At 45.5% G+C, this 14,790-nt stretch overlaps 2 protein-coding genes across 3 annotated transcripts in view; both read right to left on the bottom strand.

Annotated features, from left to right (window-relative positions):
* Positions 1-14,790, bottom strand: part of NACC2 (NACC family member 2) — a 69,223-nt gene that overhangs the window by 53,275 nt on the left and 1,158 nt on the right. The window lies entirely within an intron of this gene.
* TMEM250 (transmembrane protein 250) lies at positions 11,387-12,962 on the bottom strand. The gene is made up of 2 exons (XM_070758604.1): positions 12,891-12,962; positions 11,387-12,060 (listed from the first exon to the last, which is right to left on the bottom strand). The coding sequence occupies exon 2, from the start codon at positions 11,918-11,920 to the stop codon at positions 11,501-11,503; it is 420 nt and encodes a 139-aa protein (XP_070614705.1). The 5' UTR covers positions 11,921-12,060; positions 12,891-12,962; the 3' UTR covers positions 11,387-11,500.

Raw genomic sequence — 14,790 nt, 5'->3', positions numbered from 1 at the left:
CTTATTCACTGAAGTGACCATTCCAAATTACAAAGACAGGGAAAAATGTGATTTATGCCCTCAAATACAGGCATCGCTTTCAAATATCATTGCAACCCGAATTCCCATTGCTAAGCAAGCTGCTAAATGAAAGACTGCATACCGAAGGATTGCTAGCTGCAAATTCCTTTTTTTTTTTTTGCAGACGGCATAATGACAGTTTTGGTTTCACCAGCACCACTCCCCCCCCCCTCCCGTGCAAGGCATCTGAAAAATCTGCGGACTCGGACCCCCCTCGGTGCAAGTTAATGCCCGCCCCTCCCCCGGCGGATCAATTTAATTAGCCGTTTCTTTTTCTCTTTAATAGCATCCTTGATTAGTGCTCAAGTGACATCACCACTGGCAGAACCATTGATTTCTCTGCCCCCCCCCCCCCCTTCACCTTACCCGCTCATGAATATTCGCCCAGCATTTCAACCGGGAGAAACATTAATATTCCAAGGAGCAGGGACGAAATGTACGCTCCAATTTAATGAAGGATTGTAGATACGGATCTGATGGATGACATGACAAGGAATATTTCAAAAGGCATCCATATTTCACGTCCGAAGCTATTATTAGAAGACGGCGGGGGGGGGGGGGGGGAGGCTAGCGAAGAAGGAGGAAATTAAGAGGGGAATATGGATAAACCTGGATATATTTAGACCGGGGGGGGGGGGGAGCGACTTTTAAAGGAAGGAAGAGCAAAATGTTTGCAGGATTAGAGCGGAAATTGATCCCTGCGATAATGGCAACATGCGGAGCTTTCGTGGTCATCAAATGACATTTACGGTCAAAATTTATAGGATGCTTTCGAGACCGTGCCAATCAAACCGATTTACTGACGAATAACAGAAACACGGGCTACATAAAACTGGAAAAGGGACCCTTGAGGGCATCCAATCCATCCTCTCTCCTGCTCAGAGTAAAAATTCACTCAGTAAGTGGGGTGTCTCCATTTCTGAACCCCAATTTTTGCAGTTCTGGAGATCTGGGTGGTTTTCTTTGTCCAAGAGTTGCAGAATGCTTTGAAGGGAAATTGGGGTGTTCCTTGCGGGTCCCCCCATCTTTGCTTTGAGATTTATTTATTTAATTAATGTATTTGGTTGGTTGGATGGTCGGTTTTATAAGCCGCCCAACTCCAAAATGGACTCTGGGTGATGTACATAATAAAAACCATCTCTGACATTAAAACATTACAACCCCTATCATTAAAAACATTCACTAAATCGGAGGAGGGAGATGTTTAAATAACCACAAGTGACCTCTAGCTTTGGGTCACTCACAGCCCCCCATGGAAGAAACTGATGCCCTTCAAAAATATGGAAATAACCAATTCCCATCTATGGCAACCTGGCTGGTTCCTGAGCTTGATTGTCTTCTTGTAGACGTTTAATTACCAAACTAAGTAACGTGATTAGTGCTACGAGGAGGGATCTCCTAGGTCCCTACCAACCTGACCTACTGCGACCTTCGGAATCAAGAAACCATTTTCGTTGCTGAAATGACCCCAAATTTGTTCGTACTGGAAGGCTAAGCAGCTTCCTCAACAGTTATACTTCTCATTGGATTCTTTCTTGAAATAAATCCAGCTGGATGGCCTCCAGGTACAATTTCCAAGTCAAAGTTCACACTGATATGGGGGAAAGAAAACTCAATAGGTTGACCTTATTAATAGTTTCCTAGCTTGATAACCTTAGATATTGCTGAAAAGGTTCCCTTGGCCATTCTAAATTGTTGAACTGCAGTCAACAATATCCTGCAAAATTGATTTATTTTTTTTTGTGAATGGCAGAACTCAATCCTACATAATTACAGGAAGAGTATGTTGCCTCACATAAGCCTGCAACAAAAAAGGTCATATATATATATATATATATATATATATATTTGTTGTTATTATTATTATTACTATTATTATTAATTATTTATTTGGATTTGTATGCCGCCCCTCTCCGAGGACTTATTATTATTATTATTATTATTATTATTATTATTATTATTATTACTTTATTATTAATTTATTTATTATTTCACTGAAAGAGTAGTAGATCCTTGGAACAAACTTCCAGCAGACGTGGTTGGTAAATCCACAGTAACTGAATATAAACATGCCTGGGATAAACATATATCCATCCTAAGATAAAACACAGGAAATAGTATAAGGGCAGACTAGATGGAGCAGGAGGTCTTTTTCTGCCGTCAGTCTTCTATGTTTCTATGTTTCTATTCATTTAGAAGAAACATAGAAACACAGAAACACAGAAGATTGACGGCAGAAAAAGACCTCCTGGTCCATCTTGTCTGCCCTTCTACTATTTCCTGTATTTTATCTTAGGATGGATCTATGTTTATCCCAGGGATGTTTAAATTCAGTGACTGTGGATTGACCAACCACGTCTGCTGGAAGTTTGTTCCAAGCATCTACTACTCTTTCAGTCAAATAATATTTTCTCACGTTGCTTCTGATCTTTCCCCCAACTGACCTCAGATTGTGCCCCCTTGTTCTTGGGTTCACTTTCCTGTTAAAAACTCTTCCCTCCTGAACCTTATTTAACCCTTTTAAACATATGTAAATGTTTCGATCGTGTCCCCCCTTTCCCTTTTGTCCTCCAGACTAGATAGATGGAGTTCATGGAGTCTTTCCTGATACGTTTGATGCTTAAGACCTTCCACCATTCTTGTAGCCCGTCTTTGGACCCCTTCAGTTTGATCCATATCTTTGTGTAGGTGAGGTCTCCAGAACTGAACACAGTATTCCAGTTGGAGTCTCTCCAGTGCTCTATACAGTGGGATCACAATCTAATTTATTATTATTATTTTAGTTATATCCCACCTTCATTATTTTTACAAACAACTCAAACCGAGAAACATATCAGCACATTTTCCTCCTCCTATTTTCCTCACGACAACCACAACCCTGCAAGGTGGATTGGACTGAGAGACAAGAGAGACTTATGCTCCAGGAAGTCAAACTTTTGGGTTTGTGATTTTTTCCCCCCAACACACACTCTCTATCCCAAATCTCTTTTCAACAGGACCAAACTACAAAGGGATGGTTTATTATTCCAAAACGCTAAAAGAACCCAAAAAAATGCAAGGATTTTGGAACTGTTCTTGCAAATTCGTGCCCAAAATTGCTTGGTCTTCAAGTTAATTTTTCTTGTCTTTTTTGAAGGGGCAGCTCAACCCCTTCTGGTAGAACCAGCCTTCTCCTCTCTTCTGGAGGGAGGACAGAAAAAGAAACTGGCCCGAAATGGCCCAGGTTTTAGTGAGATTAAAAATGCCAAGGGAACAAAACGGGGGGCATCGTTCACTCCGAGCCGCAGCCAGGATGAAAAGAGCACCGGGGTTTTTTAAACGCTGCCTCGGCTTCCCCTGGCAACCAACCGTCCAGATAAACATTTATTTAAAAAGTGCAAAGCAGAAGAGAGTGGAAAATTATAGGCCTGCGGGGCTGGAGGACGGAGGGGGGAGAGAGAGAAAGAGGAGATGATTCCGTGTCCAGAGATGGATAATAACAAAACCCCATCGACCTGCAAGAGACGTGGGTCTTGCAGGAGATAATGGCTTTAGCATCCGAGTCCAGCTTCCAGGAATGGGCACCATAAACTGGGCCAGGAACAAAGAGCCTCAGAGAGCTGGACCCCCCCCCAGCCAGCCAGCCACCCCCCAACCTCTGGCCCTGCTCCAGGCAAGCTGAACCGCCCTCCCCCAGCCTCCTTGGACACGAGAGGCGGCAGCAAATGGCCAGGACGGACCGGTGCCAGCTCCCTCCTGGGTCCCAGGGGTCACGTGCTCTGGGGAGATCACCAAGGTCAACGGGACTGCCAGGCAGGGAGGGGGGGGCGTGGATCCTGCCCCCCCCTGGGCAAAACAGCATCAAAGGTCCGTGCCTGGGGCGGCATGGATCAGCCCCCAAAATCCATGGAGGAGGGAGGGAGGGTGGGGGAGAACCAAGTCATCTTCTTGGAGATCAAGGAGGAACTGGACGCTGCACAGAACAAGATTTTTTTTTTAAAAAAAAGGAATTAAAGAGGAAAAAAAGGGGGTCTGGGGGATGCACATTTGGAGAGGAGGCATGAACCTCAGGTGGCCTTGCAGCTCTAGTGACTCCCCCACCACCCACCACCCCTTCCTCCCTTTCAAAAGCTCCTTGGACATCACTGCACTGGGGCCATCAGCATCCATGTGAATTATGGTGCAGTTTGAGCCCGGGAGGGGAGGCGGAGCAGGGAGGGGAGGAAAGGCAAACTCTGCTGTGAGCACCACTGGCTGGAATCCAAGGAAAAGAAACAACCCCCCCCCCCATACGATCCAGGGCCATTTTTCTGCCCAAGGGGCGGCCAGCCTCTCCTCCCGCCAATGGCCCCCAACCCGCAGCCTTCAGGGTGGGCAAATCCCCGGTCTGCATCGCCCCGAATGGGTCACCCCAACACAGCTGCACTGGCCCACAAGGGCAAAGAGACCCCCGGGCCGTTTTTCAAAACGGAAAAGCTGCGGCAATCAAAACGGAGAGAGATCCCAGAGTCGTATTAATGGCCCCCAAACTGCAGCTACGATGAAAAAATGGATGGGAACCAAAGAGAGTCACAGCAGCCTAGAATTGGGGAGGAATCGAAGGACCTGGATAACTGCAGGAGTCAAAAAGACTGACCCCTCGCATCCTGGACACAAACTCTTTCAACTCCTACCCTCAAAACGTCGCTACAGAGCCCTACACACCAAGACAAATGTCAGTTGGCGGGGCCCAAGGGAAGAGCCTTCTCTGTGGCGGCCCCGACCCTCTCAAACCAACTCCCCCCAGAGATTAGAATAGCCCCCACCCTCCTTGCCTTTCGTAAGCTCCTCAAAACCCACCTCTGCCATCAGGCATGGGGGAATTGAGAAAATCTTTCCCCCTAGGCTTCTACAATTTATGCATGGTATGTTTGTATGTATGATTGGTTTTATAACAAGGCTTTTTAGCTGTTGTAGTATTGGATTTTTACATTCTGTTTTTTGTCACTGTTGTGAGCCACCCCGATTCTACGGAGAGGGGTGGCATACAAATCCAATAAATAAATAAATAAATGAATAAACTAGACACAAGGACAGTTTTTTCTAAAACGCCCTCACTCTGCTAAACAAATAAATCCCCCCAACACTGTCAAGCTATTTACTAAATCTGCACTACTATTACTACTAGTTTCCCCCCCTCATCATTCCTACCACCCATTTCCTCCCACTTATGATTGTAACGTTGCTTGCATCCTTATGGTTTTTATTAATATTGATTGCCTCCTGATTGCTTATTTGAGTGTTGTATCTCACATTTCTTGACAAATGTATATTTTATTTTATGTACACTGAGAGCCTATGCACCAAAGACAAATTCCTCGTGTGCCCAATCACACTTGGCCAATGAAAGAATTCTAATTCTAAATTTCGGTGAGGACAATTAATTGGTGGAATGACTTGGCTACAGAGGTTGTTTGGTTCTGCAACAGAGATTAGACCACCATTTGTCTGGAATGGTATGTAGGGTTGCCTGCTTGAGCATGGGGTTGGACTAGAAGACCTCTAAGGCCCCTTCCATCTATTCTACTCTGGCGGTAGAAATCAAGTCAACCGTAAACCACAAGAGTAGTAGATGCTTGGAACAAACTTCCTGCAGAGGTGGTTGGTAAATCCACAGTCACTGAAATGAAACATGCCTGGGATAAACACAGATCCATCCTAAGATAAAATACAGGAAATAGAACTATAAGGACAGACTAGATGGACCAGGAGGCCTTTTTCTGCCATCAACGTTTCTATGTTTCTATAAACAAACAAATCCTTGTTTCACTGAGATCCTGCCCATCATTGATGGCTCTTGCTTGGCTGAAGAAACGTGGCAAAAAAATATGTTTTCGTTTCTGGGCTTGTCACTGTGATTTCCAAATAAAGAACCAGAGGGTTTTTAAGCCTGTCAATTTAGCTGCAGTTGCTTCGGGATGAATTTTAAGCAGCGATGCCGTTACGCTAACCTAGGAACGGCGCCAGCTTCCAAACTACACAAGATTCTTTCATTGGCAAATCTTGCCACCAGCTTCAAGGGGAGGAACTGGACTTGCTTAATGAAGAAGGCAGGGTTTGCTTGAGCCTTGGGCATTTGATGCCACTCAATCAGTCCAATTGTCTCTCCTTCTCTCATTTATCTTTTCTTCCTTTCAAATATCTTCACCTATACTTTTATTATGTCTTTTCTCCTATTCTTTTCTTTACTTATATTATTACATATCTTTCTCTTCAATGTGTGTTATGTATTGGACAAAAGAAACAAACAAACAAACAAACAAATAAATAAATAGTCCCACTCAGTTAGCAATGGAGGTGGCAGTCGCTCTCTCCCTCATCTCCTTCCACCCTTCCTCGTCCCTATCCGATCTTCCTTTTCTTTCCTACCCATCGACATCCTTCCCTTCTTCTCCTTCCATCCCCCCCTTCCTCTGGCCTTAGCTTCAGGAAGGCCATTCTCACCTGGAGCCAAGTCCACCCTGGGCCATTCTTTGTCAAGCGGGCCAGGTGTCCACTTGACTGATTTTTGCAGCTTTATTTGAAAGAAAAAACCCCATCAGAAGAACAATGTATATGATAGGGGAAAAACATGCTCTTTCCTAATGAAATAAAAATGGAGACGATTGGAGGTGAGAAAACAGAGAAACATAGAAGATGGACGGCAGAAAAAGACCTCACGGTCCATCTAGTCTGCCCTTATACTATACTTTTGTGAGCTGCCCCGAGTCTTTGGAGAGGGGCGGCATACAAATCTAACTAACTAACTAACTAACTAACTAACTAACTAATTAATAAAATAATATTTCCTGTATTTTATCTTAGGATGGATCTATGTTTCTCCCAGGCATGTTTACATTCAGTTCCTGTGGATTGACCAACCACGTCTGCTGGGAGTTTGTTCCAAGCCTCTACTCCTCTTTCAGTCAAATAATATTTCTTCACGTTGCTTCTGATCTTTCCCCCAACTCACCTCAGATTGTGCCCCCTTGTACTTCTGTTCACTTTCCTATTAAAAACACTTCCCTCCTGGACCTTATTGAACCTTTTCACGTATTTAAATGCTTCGATCGTGTCCCCCCTTCCCTTCTGTTTCATCACCTTCAATCATCTTCATTAGAAAGAACAAGGCTTTTTTTCCCTATCGCTCTGTTTTCTCACCTTCAATCACCTTTGTTTTCATTTCATTAGAAAGAGCACGTTTCCCCCTATCATATATGTTGTTTTTGTGAGGGTTTCTTTTCAAATAAGAATTCAAAAGTCAGTCTAAAAATGACTGCAAAAGTTTTCGCTCCAAATTTGGGGCATTCTTTAATGCCTTGTAGGTTTTTTTTCTCACCTTCAATCACCGTCCTTTTTATTTCATTAGAAAGAGAACGGGTTTTTCCCATCCTATATGTTGTTTCTGTGATGGTTTCTTTTCAAACAAGGCTTCAATTTCACCTGGTCCACTTGACAAAGAATGACCACCCCCCTAGCAAACTCAGGCACCGGCTCAGCTGCCCTGCCTCCCCCTCCCCTCCGGACCCCCAATTTACTTTCCATAACGAGACAGGCGGAGGGGATGCCACCCCCTCCCTCTCGCTCGTCCCAGGGTGGGAACAGGGAAGCAGGTTCCTCACGCACTGCGTCGTACCAGCCAGAGCCTGTGACCGCATCCGGCAAAAAAAAAAAGAGGGGGGGGGGGTTGCTGCATAGCGGCAAGGCTGGCGCTGCGTGGTGCAGAGCTGGGAGGCTCAACGTCCTGGCTTGGCAGGCAGCGGCTGAAGGCGTCCTTCCCTGACCCACCTCTGCCGGCGTAGCTGCCCTGCGGTGCTTCCCCCGACAGCCACAGCCTGACACTAAGCAGGGCCCCCCAGAGGCAGGGGAGCTGGGCTCTGGGGCAACGGGGGAGGCGTGGAGCTCAGCCGGAGGGAGGGAGGGGGCGTGAGTGAATGGGGAGGACCCTTCAAGGGCAGGAAGCTGCATTGGGTCATGGGCTCCTTCCAAGGCCTTGTCCCTCTGGGCTTTCAAGGGCAAAGTTCCGCTCCCGGAATCCCACAGCCAGCAGGGCCATCAAGGAGAATTGAAGTCCACAATGAAAATTGTTTTTCTTAAATTATTTCTTAAATCATTTTTTTGAAAAAATATTGTTTTTATTGGTTGTAAGCCTCCCAGAGTCCTTGAGGTGTTGGGCAGCATGTACGATAGATAGATAGATAGATTAGATAGATAGATAGATAGATAGATAGATAGATAGATAGATAGATATAGATGATAGATTGATAGATATAAATAGATAGATCAATAGATCGATAGATATAGATATACTGTAGATAATAGATCGATAGATATAGATGATAGATTGATAGATATAGATAATAGATAGATGGATATAGATGATAGATTGATAGACAGGAAGTTAGACAGACAGACAGACATCTGGTAGATAGATGCATACATACAGAGATAGGTATGTAGATAGATGGATAGATATGTAGGTAGGTAGGTAGGTAGGTGAGTGAGTGAGTGAGTGAATGAATGAATGAATGATGGCTATGGAATTCTGGAAGTTTGTTTCCAGACAGATAGAAGTATAAATATGTAGGTTAGGAAGGTAGGTAGTAGGTAGGTAAGTAAGTAAATACATAAATAAATAAAATATTGGCTGGGAATTCTGGACGTTTGTGTCCAGACAGATAGACGTATAGATGTATAGGTTTGGAAGGTAAGTAGTAATGATAGATAGGTGGATGGAATGGTAGTTTAGTGGTGAAGACCTTTACTTCTCACTGGGAAGGTTGGGGGTTCAATCCTTGGCAGCAGCAGATTTTCTGTTTCTGGCCGGAAAGAAAAACCATCTGCTGTGAACCCTCGGACAGGCGTCAGGAAGGGCGTCCAGACAGTAAATGCTCAGCTCCCCCCAGTTGCCCCCCGAATTAAGAGACGACAAGGTCGTAAAAAGGGAGCACATAATCATGTATTTCCTGACTTCACTTCTGGGAGGTGGAGTCCACAACAGGCTGGCTAGGAATTCTGGGAGCTGGAGTCCAAGGCTGAGAACCCCTGACCCGTGGAGTGGTCCTTTCACCCAACGTCTTCCTTTCCTTTGCAGTTCTCCCCAGCCCCCCTGGATAGCAGCAGCCCATGATGCAACATGATGCCAAAGGAGGCACATATTGGAATGTCCTAAGGGCAACCCATGCGTTGTCCTTATTTTGACCCCCGTGACGGGCCACAATCTGACACTGCGGATGGGATGAAATGCAGGCCTTGCAGATCACTAAAGTCCACATGAACTCAATGCACTCAGTTAGGCTACTGTCCGTAATTCAGCCAGCTACGGGACCTCAGTTGTGGCTTTTGCACATTGTTAAGGTGCAATATTGCGGTTTGTTGGCTCTGCAGCAGGTGCCATGAGGGGTGTGAATCCAGTTTTTAAAATTCCGGGCAGAAACAGGACCTGAACCCGGGACCTTCTAACTCATGGCCCGATCATTTCTCTCCCATGTTACACAACCCACAATCTTCAGCCTGAAGTGCGCATAAGGGGACATAAAAGCAGCACAACCCTCACTCTACAAGACCACAAATGAGCCTGGAAGCAACACCCACATCTCCTTCGAGAGGCAAACGTACAAGCTGTTCGCGAGCAACTGCAAAATGAAACAAGGTCACCGGAGAACAAGTTAAAATTATTACTGGGCTTTTTTTTGGGAGGAAGGAGAAATTTCTAAAAACACAGCAAATAATAATAATAATAATAATAACAACAACAACAACAACAACAAAGTCGGAAGGGACCTTGGAGGTCTTCTAGTCCAACCCCCTGCTTAGGCAGGAAACCCTACACCACTTCAGACAGATGGTTATCCAACATCTGCTTAAAAACATCCAGTGTTGGCGCATTCACAACTTCTGTAGGCAACTTCTGTTCCAGTGATCAGCCATTCTGACTGTCAGGAAATTTCTCCTTAGTTCTGAGTTGCTTCTCTCCTTGTTTAGTTTCCACCCATTGTTTCTTGTTCTACCCTCAGGTGCTTTGGAGAATAGCTTGACTCCCTGTTCTTTGGGGCAATAACCTCTGAGATATTGGAATGCTGCTATCCTGTCTCCCCTGGTCCTTCTTTTCTAGCTATGCCCAGTTCCTGCAACCATTCTTCATACGTTTTAGCCTCCAGTCCCTCATCATCTTTGTAGCTCTTCTCTGAACTCTTTCTAGAGTCTCAACAACCTTTTTGCATCGTGGTGACCAAAACTGAATGCAGTATTCCAAGTGTGGCCTTACCAAGGCCTTATAAAGTGGTATTAACCCTTCATGTGATCTTGATTCTCTCCCTCTGTTAATGCAGCCTAGAACCATGTTGGCTTTTTTGGCAGCTGCTGCACACGGCTGGATCCTATTTCAACGGTTGTCCACTAGGTCTCCAAGGTCCCTATCACAGGTGCTACTGTTGAGCAATGTACCACCTGTACTGTACCTGGCCATCTCGTTTTTCTTGCCTAAATGTTGAACCTGACTTTGAACAAAAAAGTATGAACAAAATAAAAAACATGAACAAAAATATTCCATATATTTAAAAAAACAATGGCTGCCAACCTGCCTTCCATTCAGGACCTGTAGACTGCACGAGTCAAAAAGGCGGCGGGGAAAATATTGACTTACCCCTTGCATCCTGGACACAAACTGTTTCAACCCCTACCCTCAAAACGTCGCTACAGAGCACTCTACACCAAGAGAACTAGACACAAGAGCAGTTTTCCCCCAAATGCCATCACTCTGCTAAACAAAGAATTCCCTCAACACTGTCAGACTTTTTACTAAATCTGCACTTCTGTTCTACTAGTTTTTCTCATCCTTCCTATCATCCTTTTCCTCCCACTTAGGACTGTAACTTGTTGCTTGTATCCTAAGATTTTTATTAATATTGTTTCTTCATTGCTTATTTGACCCCTATGGCAATCATTAAGTGTTGTGCCTCCAGATTCTTGACAAATGTCTCATTTTCTTTTATGGACGCCGAGAGCATCTGCACCAAGACAAATTCCTTGTGTGTCCAGTCACACTTGGCCAATACAATTCTATTCTGTTCTAAATGAACGGAGACCATCAACCCAAGGAGAGAATGCAAGAGATGACCTCCGTCGACTGAAAGGCAGAGGGAAAAGGAAACGATGCAGGACCCACAATGGGCAGGCAAAGGACCAGCCAGAGGTTCAACTGCAACATCTGGTGCCAGCCTTCCTGAGACGCATTGGCCTTCACTGACTTTTACAGGGTAGAGCAGAGCCAACCTGTTTTCTGTCTGACTCGCCTTTATCATAAGCAAAGAAACAGAGACACAGAGAGAGAGAGAGAGAGAGAAAGAGAGCGGGACCGGAGGAGGGTGGAGGAGAGATCATAGAGACGGATCTGACCCCCCCCCCCAGGCCAAGGGTCACTCTGGTCCTCCCCGACCTTTATTTACATATCGACAAAAACCATGAAGCACCAGCCCAGCCCCCCCACCAGCAGCATGGTGACGTGAATGGCGTAGATGAGCAACTCGTTGACCAGGCTAAAGTCCAGCCGCCGCCTCCCCATCAGCAGCAGGGTGATAGAGAGTTTGTACTGGAAGCGGAGGAAGAAGCGGATGCCCAGGTACTGGATGCAGAACAAGGCCGCCAGCGCCACCCAGAGGACGGAGGTGAAGAGGCTGCAGCTGAAGTACAGCAGGAAACGGATCACCCCGTACATCCAGCGGGACTTCAGGTAGATGTCGAAGTTGTTGTACTTGGTGCGCACCAGGGGGGCTGTCCGGACGGGCCCGCAGGCCGAGTGCAGGCAGGTCGTGTGGGGCCCGTGGAAAGAACGAACCCGCCGTGGGATAGGAATGACAGGCATCGGGCGGCACGGGGTTTATTTTACACGACCGGAGAGCCGGCTTGGCTGGGGGCGGCCACGGCTGCTTCCAGGACGGTGGGGAGGGAGGCCAGCGAACCAGGAGGGTGACCACACCTTGGACCCAGGGAGACAGAAGCTGCCTGCAGGAAGGAAGAGAAAGGAGAGCCAGGTTGAGGGAAAGGGAGAGGAGGACAGCCGAGCTGAAGGCGTGAGCCCCCAAGACCCCCAAGGCTCATCAGGAAAGACTCCATGAACTCCATCTGTAGAGTCTGGAGGACAGAAGGCAAAGGGGGGACAGGATGGAAAATTTAAATACGCTAAAGGGTTAAATAAGGTCCAGGAGGTAAGTGTTTTTAATAGGAAAGTGAACCCAAGAACAAGGGGGCACAATCTGAAGTTAGTTGGGGGAAAGATCAGAAGCAATGTGAGAAAATATTATTTGACTGAAAGAGTAGTAGATGCTTGGAACAAACTTCCAGCAGATGTGGTTGGTCAATCCACAGGAACTGAATATTAAACATGCCTGGGATAAACATAGATCCATCCTAAGATAAAATGCAGGAAATAGTACAAGGGCAGACTGGATGGACCAGGAGGTCTTTTTCTGCCGTCAATCTTCTATGTTTCTAAGATTCTCTGTGGGGAATGGATCCACCAGGAAACCAACCTGGATTGATCCCTGTACTGGGATTTGGAAGGTCACAACAGCGGCAGATAGGTCACTGTCTCCACTGACTCAAAAGCCTGGACAAAACATGGCAACTTTAAGACTTGTGGACTTCCAGAACCCCCCAGACAGCTGTGCTTGAAGAGGTCACCAGTTAAGGGCCACAGGAACTGGCTGGAGGGGAATCAACGAAGGGCAGAGGTTAGAGAATTCTCTAAAGTCAGGAAAAGAAAGATGGAAGCACAAGCAAGGCACTCGTTCCGCCTCTCAGACTAAGTCACCACCTAGATGCTTACAACACACCTCCAGCAGACGTGGTTGGTCAATCCACAGGAACTGAATGTAAACCTGCCTGGGATAAACATAGATCCATCCTAAGATAAAATACAGGAAATAGTAGAAGGGCAGGGTAGATGGACCAGGGGGTCTTTTTCTGCCGTCAATCTTCTTTGTTTCTATGGCAGGACGGGGAGTTCCAAAGGACAGGCAAAAGTTTGAGGGGGGGGGAAATAACTGAAGGTGGATGAATTCCGTCATCTACGTGCAGAAAAAGACAATTGTGCAACTGGAAGGAAGAGACGGGAGTGAAAGTGGAGGGGGATAGTGTGGTCTCTTCCTTTCTAGCAGGTTCTGCACATGCCCGCTGTCAGCCCTGCGAGGTAGTCCAGGCATGAAACTCAAGAACTACGAGTGCTAAAAACGCTATCTTCCCTTTAAAGTCACAGTAGAATCTTGCAAGGCCTCCTCCTCTTCTCTCCCATTCTGCTTCCCCAAAAACCAGGGTGGGTCTCTCTTCTGAGCTACTTCCTCCCCTCCTCCTCCTTTGGGGGGCTAAAAGACCCCTTCCGCTTAGGACCTCGAGGCCATTTCAGCCCTTCATGGATTTCTTCCACAAACAGTTCTGAAGGATAGCAGCCTGGTATCTTAGTGCAGCTTACATATAATCACATCCTTTTTATTAATATTGATTGTTTCTTCATTGCTTATTTGACCGCTATGACAATCATTAAGTGTTGTACCTCATAATTCTTGACAAATGTCTCTTTTTCTTTTATGTACGCTGAGAGTATATGCACCAAAAACAAATTCCTTGTGTGTCCAATCACACTTGGCCAATAAAAGAATTCAATTCAATTCTATTCTTTTTAACTTAGATCCTGTTTTTATTATTGTAATAAACAACCCTGGGCAGCAAATGTCTACAAGACTGTCCTCCTTCCTCCTCCTATTTCACCCACACAACAACAGGAGTAACAACAACCCTGCAAAGGCCAAGAGAAAGGGTTGGGCCAAAGTCTTCCCACTCCAGCCTGAACTCAAAGGGTTCTTAGGATTCCTCGCTCACATGATAAGGGCATCATCGGGGCCCCCAGGACGAGTCCCCTCCGATAGGATCATCACCGTATTATGAAAAAAATATATAAAAGAACCAGCTGCCTCCGGAGATCCATACCCTCCCCACCCTACTGGCCTTCTGCAAAGCTGTCAAGACTTGCGGCCTTTTCCAGCAGGCCTGGGGCCCTTGACCGAATTGCGACATCATCTTGATCCGGCCATGAGAGATATTGAGAGAGGTGCCTGGCTTTTACTAGGGATCTTAGCCCCAAATATAAACCGGTGTCTTCATTTAGAAAGGTAAGTAAGGAGATCTATGATTTGCTTGCGTGTATATTTGTATGACAACATTATTATTATTGTTGTTGTTATTATTATTATTGTTAATTAGATTTGTATGCCACCCCTCTCCGAAGCCTCGGGGCAGCTCACAGCATACAATATAAAACAGTAAATACAGAGACAAATCTAATATAGTTTTGTTAGGGGGTTTTATTGATTAGCTTAATCAGGGTTTTACTGTTTTATATATTGCTCAAAAAAATAAAGGGAACACTCAGATAACACATCCTAGATCTGAATCAATGAAATATTCTCCTTGAATACTTTGTTCTGTACAAAGTTGAATGTGCACAACAACAGGTGAAATTGACTGTCAATCAATGTTGCTTCCTAAGTGGACAGTTTGGTTTCACAGAAGTTTGATTGACTTGGAGTTATATTGCATTGTTTAAGGGTTCCTTTATTTTTTTTGAGCAGTGTAGAAACTGGTGTCTTAATTTGGAAAGGTAAGTGAGGAGGTTTGAGACCTGTGACTTGCTTGGGGTGGATGTTTGTATGACTGTACAGTGTTCCCTCGATTTCCGCT

The sequence above is a fragment of the Erythrolamprus reginae genome, chromosome 8 (assembly GCF_031021105.1).
Source record: "Erythrolamprus reginae isolate rEryReg1 chromosome 8, rEryReg1.hap1, whole genome shotgun sequence".
NCBI classification, from domain to species: Eukaryota; Metazoa; Chordata; class Lepidosauria; order Squamata; family Dipsadidae; genus Erythrolamprus; species Erythrolamprus reginae.
This window is presented reverse-complemented; position numbering and strand designations above follow the sequence as displayed.

What these genes read in the sequence shown, in the direction of transcription:
- TMEM250 (XM_070758604.1), bottom strand. Translation starts at nt 11,920, where the DNA reads ATGCCTGTCATTCCTATCCCACGGCGGGTTCGTTCTTTCCACGGGCCC.